The sequence below is a fragment of the Gorilla gorilla genome, chromosome 16 (assembly GCF_029281585.2).
Source record: "Gorilla gorilla gorilla isolate KB3781 chromosome 16, NHGRI_mGorGor1-v2.1_pri, whole genome shotgun sequence".
NCBI classification, from domain to species: Eukaryota; Metazoa; Chordata; class Mammalia; order Primates; family Hominidae; genus Gorilla; species Gorilla gorilla.
The window spans coordinates 69,069,805-69,087,555 of NC_073240.2; the positions used below are offsets into that span (position 1 = coordinate 69,069,805).

A 17,751-nucleotide genomic window follows, 5' to 3' on the forward strand; every position below is an offset into this window, starting at 1 on the left:
ACCACCCTGGCCAACATGGTGAAACCCTGTCTCTACTAAAAATACAAAAATTAGCTGGGCATGGCGGTGGATGCCTGTAATCCCAGCTACTCAGGAGGCTGAGACAGGAGAATCGCTTGAACCCTGGAGGTGGAGGTTGCAGTGAGCTGAGATCGCACCACTGCACTCCAGCCTGGGTGACAGAGGGAGCCTCCATCTCCCAAAAAAAAAAAAAAAAAAAAAAAAGACAGTAGCATTCACAAATAAGCAAGAATATGAATGAAGAACAGAAGAAAGCTGCAAATATGGAAGAGATGAAAAAGATAAACATGCCATAAATAACATTATGCTAGTAAATTTCAAAATTTATTAGAAAGGGAAACATTTCTAAAAACATATAACTTATCAAAGCTGCATCAAGAAAGCCTGGAGACTTCCAGTCCAAAACTGGTGGTGTAGAAGCAAGCTGGCTACATTCCTTCCCACAGAAAACCAAAAACAAATACACAGTGCTGAGATGATCAGCACTATGCCAGCAATATTCCAGAACCCAAATATGAGGATGAGGCAGTTCCTGGAGTCACAGAGAAGTGAAAAAGCTCTGAGCAGTCAGTAAGATAAATGGATTTCTACATCCATGACTCCCCTCCCTATAATCTGCCCAGCACCAAGCGTGTGGGAAATTTCCCGACTCAACGATTTCTGCACTGGAAAAAGTGAGATTGAGGTGGACGACTAGCTTTCCCACCATTGTGGGTTTCCTGGCAGGAGACCTTGCCTCTGCCTCAACCCATGGGAAGCATCATGATTGCCTGAAGGAAGAAATATCTCTGAGGACACTGAGAGACCAAGGAGGGAGGTGGGGATACTATCCCTAGCCCTAGAAACATGGTTCTGTAACTCGGCCAAAGAAGACACCGAATCAGAGTGGCTGTTAGCAGCACCACACTGTAGCAGTTGCATTCCACAGGTCTCCTGGGCACTAATCCCTAGCCAGCCTATCCATACTGCCAGGATATCTGCTCTGGGACCTCCCCCATTTGGAACTTCAGTGTTCCAATTGTTCATTAGAGCCAAGGCAAACCTGGGCTTAAGAAATCATCTAGTGCCAAAAAGGAGGCAGCGACCTAGTGGAAAATAAACAAACAAATAAGAAATTCAGCGGTATATTACAAAGACTCTATAAGCAAACATACCCAATAAAAAAGCAAAACAGGCCACACAGAGAAGACTAGAATAAATAAATAATCCTTCAATGCAAAGATGTAGATGTATATCCACAAGAAACAACAGGAAACAGGAAACCATGAGCACCCCACACAGACAAAGCATGGAACCAGTGATGGCCCTAAGAAGATGGCAATATGTGAGCTCTCTGACCAAGAATTCAAAATAGCAGTTTTAAGAAAACTCAGTGATCTACAAGATAATACAGAAAATCAATTAGGAATTTATTAAATTTAACAAAGATTGAAATTTTAAAAAATCAAATCTTGGAACTGAGAAATACATTTGCTAAATCAAAAAATTCATTAGAGACTCTCAACAGCAGAATGGATCAAGCAGAGGAAAGAATCCATAAGCTCAAAGATAGGCAATTTGAAATTACATAGAGGAGAAAAAAGAAAAAAAGAATACAAAGGAATGAAGATTGCTGACAAGATATGGGAAATTGCCTCAAAAGATCAAATCTAATAATTATTGGTGTTCAAGAGGGAGTTGAGCAAGAACAAGGGGTACAAAACTTACTTAAATAAATAATGAGACTCCATCTCAAAATAAATAAATAAATAAGGAAAAGAAAAATAAGTGCTTAAATAAAATATTTTGTCAGAAAAATAGAAACTAATGCCTTTTTGTTCACGTGACTTTAGTAACCTTTTGGAAATAAAGACAGTTTTAAAGATTATTGGTAAAATAAAATGTCTTGGAAGTGTAGACATTTGGTTTAAATTAAGGTCAGATATCAGACTTGCTAAATGCTTTAAGGTCAAACTGTTTCTTTGACTTTTGAAAATGGTTTGATTTCCCTACTTTGGAGCATTAGATGATAGGTAAGGCCTGGGGACATGTGGAGAGCCATGCCCACCAGCTATGCTAAGAGTCAGACCTTATCTTCATTTCTGTCTAATGTCCTAAGCTCCACCCCAGTACATAATTGAAATTGCTTACTTACCAGGTTTTTCACTAAAAATAAAAGTTGCTAAGCGTTAACATTGTAATATGTAGTTGAGACGACTGGAGAAACAGTTTTACATACAAGGTGTATGGGGAATGTGCTTTTGGTAAAAGACTGTAAGAAGTCACAGGAATACGGCTTTTGTTAAAGGGAATGTAATTTTGTCTAGTTCAGAGGGTTTTAAACATTGTCCTAACCTAAAAGAGTAATGGAACAAAACTGAAGGTTTAAGCAAAGGGAAAGGGGTTTGTAAAACCCTTTCAAAATTCTGTGAGTATAAACAAGTTGGCTAAGATTTAAAAGGAATTATTTAGCTTTTCTCCTTAGGTTAAAACACTGAAATCATACTGATATGGGGCCAGAATCTCGGCTTACTTTTCTGAATAACAGAGTTTTCTTAGAAAATTAATCTGCTGTTTGATGGAAAATTGTAAAGCGTTCTAAAAAGTTCATGAAAATCTTACCTTATGGTCAAACTAGTTAAGACTGGATAGATATAAAATTTTATTTAAAAAACTAGCTTTGGCTGGGTGCGGTGGCTCATGCCTGTAATTCCAGTGCTTTGGGAGGCCAAGGTGGGTGGATCACCTGAGGTCAAGAGTTCGACACCAGCCTGGCCAACATAGTGAAACCGCATCTCTACTAAAAGTACAAAAATTAGCCAGGCATGGTGGCATGCACCTGTAATCCCAGCTACTCAGGAGGCTGAGGCAGGAGTATCACTTGAACCCAGGAGGCAGAGGTTGCAGTGAGCCGATATTGCACCACTGCACTCCATCCTGGGTGATAGAGCAAGACTCTATCTCAAAAAAAAAAAAAAAAAAAAAAAACACAAAAAAAAGATGGGCATGGTGGCTCACGCCTGTAATCCCAGCACTTTGGGAGGCTGAGGTGGGCGGATCACAAGGTCAGGAGATCGAGACCATCCTGGCTAACACAGTGAAACCCCGTCTCTACTAAAAATACAAAAAAAATTAGCTGGGCCTGGTGGCGGGTGCCTATAGTCCCAGCTACTCGGGAGGCTGAGGCAGGAGAATGGAGTGAACCCGAGAGGCAGACTTTGCAGTGAGTCAAGATAGGGCCACTGTACTCCAGCTTGGGTGACAGAGGGAGACTCCATCTCAAAAAGACCAAAAAACAAAAAACACCAAAAAAAAACTAGCTTTAACATTAAAGATGCACTAATGCAAAATAATAATAATAATAACAGAAAACTTTCCAAAGCTCAAGAAAGTCATAAATATCCAAGGACAGAAAGATCAGAGAACACCAAGCAGATTTCGCCCAGGTAGGACTACCCTAAGGCATATAATAATCAAACTCTCAAAAGTCAAGGACACAGAAAGGATCCTAAAAGCAGCAAGATAAAATAAACAAATAACACATAAGGGGATTCCAGTTCATCTGGCAACAAGACTTCAACAGAAACCATAAAGCCAGGAAGGAATGGGACAGCATTTTCAAAGTGCTGAAAGAAAAAAAAAAACTGCCATCCAAGAATACTGTATCCAACAAAGCCATCCTTTAAATATGAAGGAAAGATAGTCTTTCTCTGACAAACAAAAGCTAAGAGAATTCACCATCCCCAGACCCATCTTAAAAGAAATGCTAAATGGAGTTCTTCAATCTGAAAGAAAAAAACACTAATGTGCCAAAAGAAAACATTTGAAAGCATAAAACCTACTGGTAAAATTAAGAACAAAGACAACCCCAGAATACTCCAATACTCTAATTAAGATGTAAAATTCACTCATAACTCTAATATAAAGCCTAGAAGAGAAATCTATCAAAAACAGTAGCAGCTACAGCAACCTGTTAAGAGACAGGCAATAGTGGCTAGGCACAGTGGTTCATGCCAGCACTTTCGGAGGCCAAGGTGGGTGGATCACTTGAGGTCAGGAGTTCGAGTCCAGCCTGACCAACATGGTGAAACGCTGTCTCTACTAAAAATACAAAAATTAGCCAGGTGTGATGGTGCATACCTGTAATCCCACCTACTTGGGAGGCTGAGGCAGGAGAATCACTGGGTTGCAATGAGCTATTGCACCATTGCACTCCAGCTTGGGTGACAGAGCAAGACTCTGACAAAAAAAAAAAAAAAAAAAAAAAGAGAGAGGCAATATAAAAATATGTGAATTGAGACAACAAATAGTCAAAATGTGGGGAGATGGAGTTTAAGTGCAGAGGTTTTTTTTTTTTGGTTCTGCTTTATTTCTGCTCTTTTTTGTGATCTAAGGTAAGTTATCATCTCTTTAAAATAAGTTATCAGTTTTTTTGTAAGCACCATGGTAACCATAATGCAAAACCTATAACAGATACAATAAAAATAAAAGGTGGCCAGGCGTGGTGGCTCATGACTGTCATCCCAGCATTTTGGGAGGCTGAGGCTGGCAGGTTGCTTGAACCCAGGAGCTTGAGACGAGCCTGGGCAACATGTTGAAACCTCATCTCTACAAAAAAAGTATAAAAATTAGTTGGGTGTGGTAGCACATTCCTGTAGTCCCAGCTACTTGGGTGGCTGAGGTGGGAGGATCACCTGAGTCGAGGGAAGTTGAGGTTGCAGTGAGCCATGATTGCACCACTGTACTCCAGCCTGGGTGACACAGTGAAACCCGGTCTCAAACAAAACAAAACAAAACAAAAAACAGAACAACCAGAAAATAAGCAACAAAATGGCAGTAGTAAGTCCTTACTTATGAATAATACACTGAATGTACATGGGTTATTCAATGTTATTATTAAGTTTAATTGGAGAATTCAGTCAATTCTCTAATTAAGAGACAGACAGTGGCTGAATGGATAAACAAGGCCCAACTATATGCTGGGTGATATTAACTAATATGTTATTATCACATGAACACAATCAAGAATAAGAAACCCAACTTACCAATAGAGACACACATAGACTGAAAGTGAAGAGATGGAAAAAGACATTCCATGCAAGTGGAAACCAAAAAAGAACAGGATTAGCTATACTTATATTACATAAAATAGACTACAAGTCAAAGACTGTAAAAAGTGACAAAGAAGATCAATATATAATGATAAAGGGGTCAGTTTAGCAAGAGGATATAACAATTATAAGTATCTAGGCACTCAACACTGGAGCACCCAAGTATATTAAGTAAATATGAATAAACCTAAAGGCAGAGATAGACCGTAATACAATACAGTAGGGGACTTCAACACCCCACTTTTCAGTAATAAACAGATCATCCAGACAGAAAATCAACAAAGAAGCATCAGAGTTAAACTACACACTAGACCAAATAGGCCTAACTGACGTTTACAGAACATTTCACACAACTGCTGCAGAATACACATTGTTTTCATAAACACATGTAACATTCTCCAAAATAGACTATATCTTAGGCTACAAAACAAGTCTGAACAAATTCAATAAAGTAGAAATTATATCAAATATCTTTTCTGGCCACAATGGAATAAAACTGGAAATCAATAACAACAGGGATCTCAGAAACTACATAAACACATAGAAATTAAACAACTTACTCCTGAACAACCAATGGGTCAATGAAGAAATTAAAAAGAAAATTTTTTAAATTTTTCAAACAAATCAAAATGGAAATAAACATAACAAAATATATGAGATATGGTAAAAGCAGTACTCAGAGGGAATTTTATAGCAATAAATGCCTACATCAAAAAAGCAGAAAGACTGGCCGGGCGCGGTGGCTCACGCCTGTAATCCCAGCACTTTGGGAGGCCAAGGTGGGCGGATCACGAGGTCAGGAGATCGAGACCATGGTGAAACCCCATCTCTACTAAAAATACAAAAAATTAGCCGGGCGCAGTGGCGGGCGCCTGTAGTCCCAGCTACTCAGGAGGCTGAGGCAGGAGAATGGCGTGAACCCGGGAGGCGGAGCTTGCAGTGAGCCGAGATTGCACCACTGCACTCCAGCCTGGGCGACAGAGCGAGACTCCGTCTCAAAAAAAAAAAAAAAAGCAGAAAGACTTCAAATAAGCAACCTAACAATGCACCTCAAGGAACTAGAAAAACAAGAACAAACCAAACATGTTAGAAGGAAATTATTAGAATGAAAGAAATAATAAATATCAGAGCAGAAATAAATGAAATTAGGCTAAAATATAGAGAAAATCAATGAAATGAAAATTGGTTTTTTGAAAAGATAAACAAAATTAACAGACCATTAACTAGGCTAAGATAAAAGGAGAGAAGTCCCAAATAAATAAAATTAAAAACGGTGGCTCATGACTGTAATCCTAGCACTTTGGGAGGCCAAGGTGGGCAGATCACTTGAGGTCAGGAGTTCGAGACCAGCCTGGCCAACATAGTGAAACCCTGTCTCTACTAAAAATACAAAAATTAGCCTGGTGTGGTGGTGCATGCCTGTAATGCCAGATACTCGGGAGGCTGAGGCAGGAGAATTGCTTGAAACTGGGAGGTGTTCTAAGCTCTGGAACAAAACAAGGATGCCCACCTCCACTTTTATTCAACATAGTATTGGAAGTCCTGTCCATAGCAATTAGGCAAGAGAAAGAAATAAAGAGAATCCAATTTGGAAAGGAAGAATTCAAATTAGACTTGTACACAGAAGACATGATCTTACATTTAGAAAAACCTAAAGACTCCACCAAAAAACTGTTAGAACTGATAAACAAATGCAGTAAAGTCGCCGGATACAAAATCAACAGACAAAAATTTGTAGCATTTCTATCCAATAATGAACTAGCAGAGGAAGAAATCAAGAAGGCAATCCCATTTATAATAGCTGCAAAAACAAACAAACAACAACAACAACAACAACAACAAAACCTAGGAATAAATTTAACCGAAGAGGAGAAAGATCACTTCAAGGAAAACTACAAAGCACTGAAGAAATAAATTGAAGAGGACACAGCAAAATGGAAAGCTATTCTATGTTCATGGACTGGAATAGTTAGTTGTTAAAGTGATAATTCCACCCAAAGCAGATTACAGATTTAATGCAATTGCTATCAGAATACCAATGATGTTCTCAACAGAAATAGAAGAAACAATCCTAAAATTCATATGGAACCACAAAAGACCCAGAATAGTGAAAGCAATCCTAAGCAAAACGAACAAACCTGGGTCAGACATGGTGGCTCATGCCTGTAATCTGAGCACTTTGGGAGGCTGAGCTGGGTGGGTCACCTGAGGTCAGGAGTTCAAAACCAGCCCGGCCAACATGGCAAAACCCCGTCTGTACTAAAAATACAAAATTAGCTGGGTGTGGTGGCACATGCCTGTAATCCTAGCTACTTGGGAGGCTGAGGCAGGAGAATCACTTGAACCTGGGAGGTGGAGGTTGCAGTGAGCTGAGATCGTGCCATTGCACTCCAGCCTGGGCACTAACAGTGAAACTCAGTCTCAAAAAAAAAAAAAAAAAAGAACAAATCTGGAAGCATCACACTAACTGACTTCAAAATATACTACAAAGCTATAGGAACCAAACTAGCATGTTACTGACATAAAAACAGACACATAGACTAATGGAACAGAGCAGAGACTCCAGATATGAATAAATGCATTTGCAGCCAATTCATTTTCAACAAATGTGCCAAGAATATACAATGGGGAAAGGATAGTCTTTTCAATAAATGGTGCTGTGAAAATGAAATAACCATATGCAGAAGAATGAACTATACTGCTATCTCTCACCATACACAAAAATCAAATCAAAATAAATCAAAGACTTATATCTAAGACCTAGGCCGGGTGCAGTGGCTCATGCCTGTAATCCCAGCACTTTGGGAGGCCGAGGTGGGCGGATCACGAGGTCAGGAGATCGAGACCATCCTGGCTAACACAGTGAAACCCCGTCTCCACTAAAAAGAAAAATACAAAAAATTAGCCAGGCGTGGTGGCGGGTGCCTGTAGTCCCAGCTACTCGGGAGGCTGAGGCAGGAGAATGGCATTAACCTGGGAGGCGGAGCTTGCAGTGAGCCGAGATTGTGCCACTGCACTCCAGCCTGGGCTACAGAGTGAGACTCCGTCTCAAAAAAAAAAAAAATCTAAGACCTAAAACTATGAAACCACCAGAAGAAAACCTTGGGGAAATGCTCCAGGACATTGGTCAGGGCAAAGATTTTTTTGTGTAAGACCTCAAAGGCACAGACAACAAAACCAAAAATAGACAAACGGGATTACATCAAGCTAAAAATCTTCTGCACAGTAAAGGAAACAATCAACTAAGAGGAGATAGCCCAAAGAATAGGAGAGAATATTTGCAAACTATCCATATGACAAGGGGGATTAATAACCAGAATATACAAGGAGCTCAAAGAACTCAATAGCAAAACCAACAACAACAAAAAACAACAACAACAAAAAAATTCAATTAAAAAATGGGCAAAAGATCTGAATTGACGTTTGTGATAAAAACATACAAATGGCTGACAGGTATTTTTTAAAATGCTCAACATCACTAATCATCAGGAAAATGCAAATCAAAGCTACAATGAAATATTATCTTAGCCTAGTTCGAATGACTTTTATCAAAAGGAAGGAATAACAGAGGCTGGTAAGGATGTGGAGAAAGGGGAACTCTCAAACGCTGTTGGTGGGAATGTAAATTACCACAGCTGCTATGCAAAGCAATACGGAGGTTCCTCAAAAAGCTAAAAATAGAACTACCATATGATCCAGCAATTCCACCACTGGGTATATATCCAAAAGAGAGGAAATTGATATATTGAAGAGAGATGCGCATTCCCATGTTTGCTGCAGCACTATTCACAATAACCAAAATATGGAATCAACCTAAGTGCCCATCAACTGAATGTATGGATACAGAAAATATGGTATAGATAAACAATGGAATGCTGTTCAGCCATGAAAAAGAATGAAACTGTGTCATTGTAGCAACATAGATAGAACTGGAGGTCATTATGTTGAATGAAGCAAAGCACAGAAAGACAAATATATCTCATGTTCTCACTCACATATGGGAGCTAAAAAGTGAATCTCATAAAGATAGAGAGTAGATTGACAGTAAGGGCGGGTGACGGGATGGAGAGGTTGATTAATGGGTACAAATACACAGTTAGGTAGAAGAAAGAAGACCTGATATTCGATAAGGTGACTGTAGTTAACATTAATCTATTGGACATTTCTTATTATTATTTTTTTGTGTATGTGACAGAGCCTCACTCTGTTGCCCAGGCTGGAGTGCAATGGCGTGATCTCGGCTCCTGCAACCTCTGCCTCCCGGGTTCAAGCGATTCTCCTGTCTCAGCCTCCCGAGTAGCTGGGATTACAGGTGCGAACCACCAGGCCTGGCTAATTTTTGTATTTTTAGTAGAGATGGGGTTTCACCACGTTGGTCAGGCCGATCTCGAACTCCTGACCTCGTGATCCACCCACCTTGGCCTCCCAAAGTGCTGGGATTAGAGGCGTGAGTCACTGCGCCGGCCACTATTGGACATTTCAAAATAACTAGAAGAGAATAATTCAAACGTTCCTAGCATAAAGAAAAGATAAATATTTAAGGTGACAGCTATCCCAATGGCCCTGATTTGATTATACAAATGTACCAAATTATCACATGTACCCTGAAAATATGTACATCTATTATATATCAATGAAAAATTTAAAAATTAAATTCCTACTGAAGAAAAGAAAGCCCAAGTAGTCCAATAGCTATGGGATAAATTGAATCAGTGGCTTAAAAAAAATCAAGCCAGCTGGTCACGGTGGCTCATGCCTATAATCCCAGCACTTTGGGAGGTTAAGGCAGGCGGATCACGAGGTCAAGAGATCAAGACCATCCTGGTCAACCAACATGGTGAAACCCCGTCTCTACTAAAAATACAAAAATTAGCTGGGCTTAGTGGCGCACGCCTATAGTCCCAGCTACTCGGGAGGCTGAGGCAAGAGAATCGCTTGAATCCGGGAGGCAGAGGTTGCAGAGAGCCGAGATCGCACCACTGCACTCCAGCCTGGGCGACAGAGCGAGACTCTGTCTCAAAAAAAAAAAAAAAAAAAAAAAAATCAAGCCTAGATAGTTTTCATGCAATTCGTAGCAGATTTTCATGGAGCAAATGATACCAAACATCATAGCTTATCCTAGCCTAACTTAAACATGCCCAAAACACTCACATTAGCCTACAGATAGGAAAAGATTAAAGTTCAGATTTTGAAGTACAGTTTCTATTGAATGTGAACTACTTTCAAATCACCATAAAGTAAAAAAATCATAAGTTGGGGACTGTATTTGTATTCTAATTTTATACTAACTCTTACAAAGAATATCAAAAGCAGCATACTTCTTAACTCTGTATGAGGTTAGTATAAACTTGATATAAAACTAATCAAGGACTGTATGAGAAAGGAAATAACAGACCAGAATCTCTGATGAACATGGATGTAAATACTATAAACAAAATATTAAGAAACTGAATCCAACATTATGTAATAAAGACAATTTATGATGGCTAAGCTGGATTTATCCAAAGAATATAAGAATATAAATCATTCTTATACTCTAACATCAAATCCATAACTTTAGTCCATCACATTAAATGGATTAAAGGAGAAAAGTTATATAATTATCTCAATAGATATAGTAAAGGCATTCAGTAAAAGTTAACATCCATTTATGACAAAAGCTCTTAGTAAAGCCGAAATAAAATGAAACTTCCTATTGTTAAAGGTTATTTTTAAAAAGCCTATAATCTTCATCATTCTTAATGGTAGATCACTGTAAACATTGTTCCATTAAGAGCAGACTAAGACAAGGTCAGACGCAGTGGCTCACACCTGTAATCCCAGCACTTTGGGAGGCAGAGGCGGTGGATGGATTGAGCTCAGGAGGTCAAGACCAGGCTGAGCAACATGGCAAAATTAGCTGGATATGGTGGTGCACACCTGTAATCCCAGCTACTTGGGAGGCTGAGGCAGGAGAATCGCTTGAGCCTGGGGTTGGAGGTTGCAGTGAACCAAGATCGCCCCACTGCACTCCAGCCTGGGTGACACAGTGAGACACTGTCTCAAAACAAACAAACAAACAGACAAACAAAAACAGAATAAGGCAAAGATGTCTGCTATCACCCCTTCTAGTCAATAAGGTGAAGGGTAAGACAGAAAACAGTACTGTCATTATTTGTAGGTAATATAATTGCATATATAGAAAACCTCAAAAGAATGTTCAGACAAATTATTAGAATTAATAAGAGAGTCCAGCAAGGTTGTTAACTGCAAAAATGCAAAACTGAAGAAGGTATCTGTGACATGTAGAACTGACAAAAAGATCTAGCATATGCGTGTGTGTGTGTGTGTGTGTGTGTGTGTGTGAATCTTTTTTTTTTTTTTTTGAGATGGAGTCTTGGTCTGTCGCCCAGGCTAGAGTGCAGTGGCGTGATCTTGGCTCACCGCAACCTCCGCCTTCCGGGTTCAAGCGATTCTCCTGTCTCGGCCTCCCGAGTAGCTGGGATGTACAGGCATGTACCACCACGCCTGGCTAATTTTGTATTTTTAGTAGAGATAGTGTTTCTCTATGTTGGTCTGGCTCGTTTTGAACTCCCAACCTCAGGTTATCCACCCATCTTGCCCTCCCAAAGTGCTGGGATTACAGGCATGAGCCACCATACCCGGTCTTGTGTGAATCTTAAAATAACAAAAAGACAAACCAGTAGGAAGATGAGCAAAATACATGAATAGGCACTTTACCAAAAAAGGAAACATAAATTACCAACAAACATGAAAAGATGCTCAACCTCATTGACAATCAGGTAAATATAAATAAATGCCACAATAAGATAGCATTTTATTCCAACTCTATTGGCAAAAATTAACAAATTTAGTATCAAGTACTGGTGAAGATATGTATCAGTGGAACCTCTTTTATACCACCAATATTGTGTAAATTGGTACAATCTTGAAAAACACTTTGGCAATATTTTGTAAAATTGAACTGGATATATTGCAGGGAAGTTCTTGCACAAGTATGACAATATTCAGTGCAGTACTATTTACCAAAAATTGGGGTCTACCAAATGTCTACTGATAGGAAAATGGAAAAATAGTGATATATTCACAGAGTGCATGTACTATAGCTACACACATCAACCTGGTCAAATATAATGTATGAAAAAGGAAAATTGTGGAAAACGAAATAAAGTCAAACTTGCATAAAGCTCAAACAAGTAAACTAAACAATATCTTGTTTAGTTATATCTATGCCTATGATAAAACTACATATTTTTAAAAATCAAGAATATAGTCAATATGAAATTCAAGCTAGTATTACCTCTGGTGAGGAGGTAGAGCAAGACAGGAAAGGGGAATACAGGTGGATGCATGAATAGGCAGTGTTCTAGTTCTTAAGTTGAATGGCGAGTTTCTAAGTCTTCATTTCATGTTGCATTTGTTCTTTTGATGTATCAAATACTATAGTTTTTAAGAGAGCTGTAGTTTCCCTCTTTCGCCACTACATGGCAGGCTAGACCTTAGTGAAATAAATCCCGAATGGGAAAGGCTGGTGTAAATGGACATGTACCTAATAGCTTTCTAGCAGCATTCTAATTTCCCCATGCGGATACATATAAAATAGGGCTTGATGTGCTCAGAGTGTTTAAATGCACAACCACAGCATCTCAGGTGTACATCACTGTGGCATGGATCTTGCAGCCACCTGACCAGGTTTTTTGTTTTTATTTTTCCTTTCTTTCTGCCTGGTTATGTAACTATTTTTGCAAACTTAGAAGTGTTTCTGTTTGAATGCTGAGTTTTATTTCTCAGAATGTTCCAATATTTCCCAAGGCATTCATTCCTAAATTAATAACATGGAGCGGGAGGACAGTCATGGCAATTGACACATCTAACTTGCACTTTTATGTCTAACGTTTTGGTGCTGTGTTTTTCACCACTAGCATTAGAACCACTGTTTAATAATGTCTGATGACACTATTGCAATATATAAAGTAATACTTAAAATTTAGTAACAATCAATGTTAAAATAGCAATGCAATAGTCATCAAAATCACTCACAGAAAGTCTGGTGCCAAATAGCTTGTTCACATGATGTGATTGATGTGACAGTGACACAAATGTCGGCAGGTACTTCTTTTTTAGCAGCCGATATTATGCCACCAGTGGTGACACACAAACAGCATAAAGTCTAACTTCTATAAATCTCAAACAAGTAAACTAAACAATATCTTCTTTGGTAATACCTATGCCTATGATAAAACTACATTTTTTTTTTTTTTTTTGAGACAGAGTCTCGCTCTGTCACCCAGGCTGGAGTGCAGTGGCGCAAACTCTGCTTGCAGTGGCTCACTGCAAGCTCCGCCTCCCGGGTTCACGCCAATCTCCTGCCTCAGCCTCCCGAGCAGCTGGGACTACAGGCGCCCACCACCGCGCCCGGCTAATTTTTTTTGTATTTTTAGTAGAGACGGGGTTTCACCGTGTTAGCCAGGATGGTCTTGATCTCCTGACCTCGTGATCCACCCATCTCGGCCTCCCAAAGTGCTGGGATTACAGGCGTGAGCCACCGCGCCTGGCCAAAACTACATATTTTTTTAAAAATCAAGAAAATGGTCGACATGAAATTCAAGCCAGTATTATCTCTGGTGAGGAGAGAGAGCACGATACGAAAGGGGCATAGGGAGCATACAGGTGGATGCATGAGCAGGTAATGTTCTCGTTCTTAAGTTGGATGGTGGTGAGCCACCCACTTGCAGCTTCACTCTCTAGACTTGCCCTGTCTGCTACCATAGCACTAGACACACGTGGCAAGGGAGCACTTGAAATAAGATGTGCTGTAAGTATGAAATACACACTGGAGTTTGAAGACTTAGTATGAAAAAAGGTCAAATGTCTCTTAATAAATTTTAATGTTGATTACATGTTGAAATGATAATATTTTGAGCAGTGTGAAAAAGAGGTGAGAACGACCCCAGGACAGATCAAAGCCCGCGTGCTGCTGCATCCCACGCTCCCAGCGCCTATGTCCCGCCGCCGTTGCCCCACCACTGTGCCCAAGAGAAAGGCTGAAGGTGATGCTAAAGCAGATAGAGCCAAGATGAAGGACAAACCACAGAGAAGATCCACGAGGTTTTCTACTAAGCCTGCTCCTCCAAAGCCAGAGCCCAAACCTAAAAAGGCCCCTGCAAAGAAGGGAGAGAAGGTACCAAAAGGGAAAAGGGAAAAGCTGAAGCTGGCAAGGAGGGGAATAACCCTGCAGAAAATGGAGATGCCCAAACAGACCGGACACAGAAAGCTGAAGGTGCTGCAGATGCCAAGTGAAGTGTGTGCATTTTTGATAACTGTGTACTTCTGGTGACTGTACAGTTAGAAATGCTATTTTTTATCAAGTTTTATAAAAATGCAGAATTTTGTTTTACCTTTTTTTTAAGCTATGTTGTTAGCACACAGAACACTTCACTGTGTTTTTTGGGAAAAGGGCATATGTCACTAACAGAATGTCTCCGAAGCTAGGTTGACGTGGGGAAAACCCTTTTCCCTTCTAGTTTTGGGAGACTTGCCCTTGGCTCCCAGGCAGGGGGATTCCCTGACTTTGACACACAAGGTCCCTTGGCATAAAAGCCTTGTGGGATGGTAAAACAAATTCGTTTCTATGTCCTCTTCTCCCTTTCCACCTTTCAGCATAGATTTAACTCCCTTAAACCCAGACACCTGTTGGACCTGACCCCCAATAATTGGTTACTGGTGTGTCAGGCAATCTAGCCTTTCCAGTGATGCCACTGAGATGGAACCCCTCAAAAAAGCATTGGTTCTGTTTCTAGATTGTGGATCTTCAGATAAATTCTGCCATTTTCATTTCACTTCCTGAAAGTCAGGGTCATGAAACATTGTTAAACAACATGCTAAACATGAACTATCAACCTCACTCTAAACTTTCCCTGTTCAGAGCATCAGATGAGGACTTCATTTGGGTTTTATAGTGCCTTTCTGATTTTTGGTAGTCCATTGAAGAAGGGAGTTTGAAAGTTGCTGCATATGTTAACGATTGTTTGCCCATGTCCTGCCTGAAATGCCATGATTGTTTATGGAGGGTATCTTTAATAAAGCTGGATACAGTTTGGCTTGGGAAAATAAAAGAAACAATATTTTGTATATGTTTGGTTAAATGAAATACTTCAATTCATTTCACCTGTTTCTTTTTACTTTTTCTTTCTTTTTTGGAGTCAGGGTCTCCCTCTGTCACCAAGGCTGGAATGCAGTGTTGCAGTCACCACTCACTGAAACCTCAACCTATCAGTTTTAAAAGATCCTCCTGCCTCAGCCTCCCCAGTAGCTGGGACTACAGGTGCGGGCCACCGTGCCTGGCTAATTAATTTTTGTACAGACAGGGTCCCACTATGTTGCCCTGTCTGTTGTCCAACTCCTCGCCCGAAGTGATCCTCCTTCTTCAACCTCCCAAAGTGCTAGAATTACAGGCATGAGTCACCGCCCCCAGCCTTTCCCCTCTTTTTATTTTATTATTATTATTTTTTTGAGACGGAGTCTTGCTCTGTCTCCCAAGCTGGAGTGCAGTGGCGCCATCTCGGCTCACTGCAACCTCTGCCTCCCAGGTTCAAGCGATTCTCCTGCCTTAGCCTCCCAAGTAGCTAAGATTACAGCCACGCGCCACCATGCCCAGCTAATTTTTTTGTATTTTTAGTAGAGGCGGGGTTTCACTATGTTGGCCAGGCTGGTTGCGAACTCCTGACCTCAAGTGATCCGCCTGCCTCTGCCTCCCAAAGTGCTAGGATTACAGGTGTGAGCCACCATGCCCGGCCATTTTTCTCTTTTTTAAATGTGGTTACTAGAAAATGTGAAATTACATATGTGGCTCGCACTGTATTTCTGTTGGGCAGCACTGCTCTAGCCGTTATTACCAATACAATACTTGTGTTATAGCACTCGTGTATCACAGTATTTGTTATTACAATACTATCTTTGGGATCCCCACACACGTGGCTGGCTTCAGGGGTGTGGGCAGTGCAGTCGCACAGGGCCCCACGTTCAGAAGGGCTTCGCCCTTGGTTTAATGCGCTGCTCTCATTGCCTTGAAACTTACTTTTTACCTTTGAATTTGAGTTTTCTCAGCGAAGTCTCACAGGACAATGGCGCCTGCGCCAGTGGCTTGAAGGCTCGGCTCAAGCCCGCCTCGCCTCCCTCCCTCCTAGGGATGGCTCCCAGTGTCTCTGGCCGGGGCCTGCCTCTCGCTCGCCGCTCCTTCCCGGCAACGGCTGCCATTTTCCGCCCAGGCAAGGTCCTGGGCGCGGCTCTGTGGAGGGTCAGGGTGCGCGTCCCACCGCGTCGTGGGGCAGGGTGTAGTGATGGCCACGCATCCCTTCCCTGGGCTTCTCCGGCACACCTGTATCTAGGGACTGAGCGCAACTGACGCAGAGGTCGCAATACCGCTGGGGGCTGCCTGGTGCCACGGGGTTGGGCCGCGGGCCCAAGGGAAAAAGAGACACCTGGCCTGACTTCTGCAGGCCTCTCCCCGCCAGCGAGCGCACAGCAGCGGTGCCCAGGGCCTGGAGGCAGCGGAACGCACGCGCCCGGCGTCGCTGAGGGCTTGCGCCAGCCCCAGAGTACCCGCGTGCCCGAGGGAGCGCGCCCGCCTCTGGCTCCGACCTTGGGGGAGGGGCGGCGTGAGGGAGGGAGGATCTTGTTTTCCTGCTTGCAAGCTTCCTGAGTCTTTGTTGTGCTGTTTGTCTCTTCTGGCTAGTCAGAGCACCCTCTGGGCACAAGCTGTAACATACGAATTGTGTAACTCGGTGATTCCACATTGCACAATATGAACATAAATGGTAAAATTCGTGCTAATAATTTAAAATTGCATTTTTTCTTTATTTAGAAATTTTCATAAGTAGCATATAAAAAGCACAAAAAGTCCAGAGAGAGAAGGCTAGAAGCAAGGTAAAAGCTTTTACTTGCCTTTTGAATAAGGCATCCTCATTTTGCACCGGGCCCACAAATTATGTAGCCAGTCCTGCTTCCATAATCTAAATTTCAAGCATTCCAGGCTCTGACCACTACTTTTGGGTTGTTCAGCACCACAAGTCCAGCAATCCTTTGATTCCAATAGGACCTGCAATTAATAGATCTTACCACCTTTTCTCTGGCCTTCATCTCATATATATATATGATATATATGAGATATATATATGATATATATGAGATATATGAGATATATATATGATATATATGAGATATATGAGATATATATATGAGATATATGAGATATATATGATATATATGAGATATATATGATATATATGAGATATATATATGATATATATGAGATATATATGATATATATATGAGATATATATGATATATATGAGAGATATATCTCATATATATGAGATATATCTCATATATATGAGATATATCTCATATATATGAGATATATCTCATATATATGAGATATATCTCATATATATGAGATATATATGATATATATGAGATATATATGATATATATGAGATATATATGATATATATGAGATATATTTGAGATATATATATGACATACATGAGATATATGATATATACATGAGATATATATACCATATATATGAGATATATATCATATATATGAGATATATATGATATATATGAGATTATATATG

The 17,751-nt window shown here is 40.5% G+C and overlaps 1 protein-coding gene and 1 pseudogene across 1 annotated transcript in view; one reads left to right on the forward strand and one right to left on the reverse strand.

Moving 5' to 3' along the window:
* The window catches only part of CLN6 (CLN6 transmembrane ER protein), a 58,740-nt gene extending 42,274 nt beyond the window's left edge, over window positions 1–16,466 (reverse strand). Inside the window, exon 1 of the mRNA XM_055362716.2 lies at window positions 16,189–16,466. Coding sequence (XP_055218691.1) covers window positions 16,189–16,367 — 179 coding nt within the window. The 5' untranslated portion in view covers window positions 16,368–16,466. The remainder of the gene's footprint in view (window positions 1–16,188) is intronic.
* On the forward strand, window positions 13,656–15,242 carry LOC129526870 (non-histone chromosomal protein HMG-17-like; annotated as a pseudogene).
* Window positions 16,467–17,751: the final 1,285 nt, after the last annotated feature.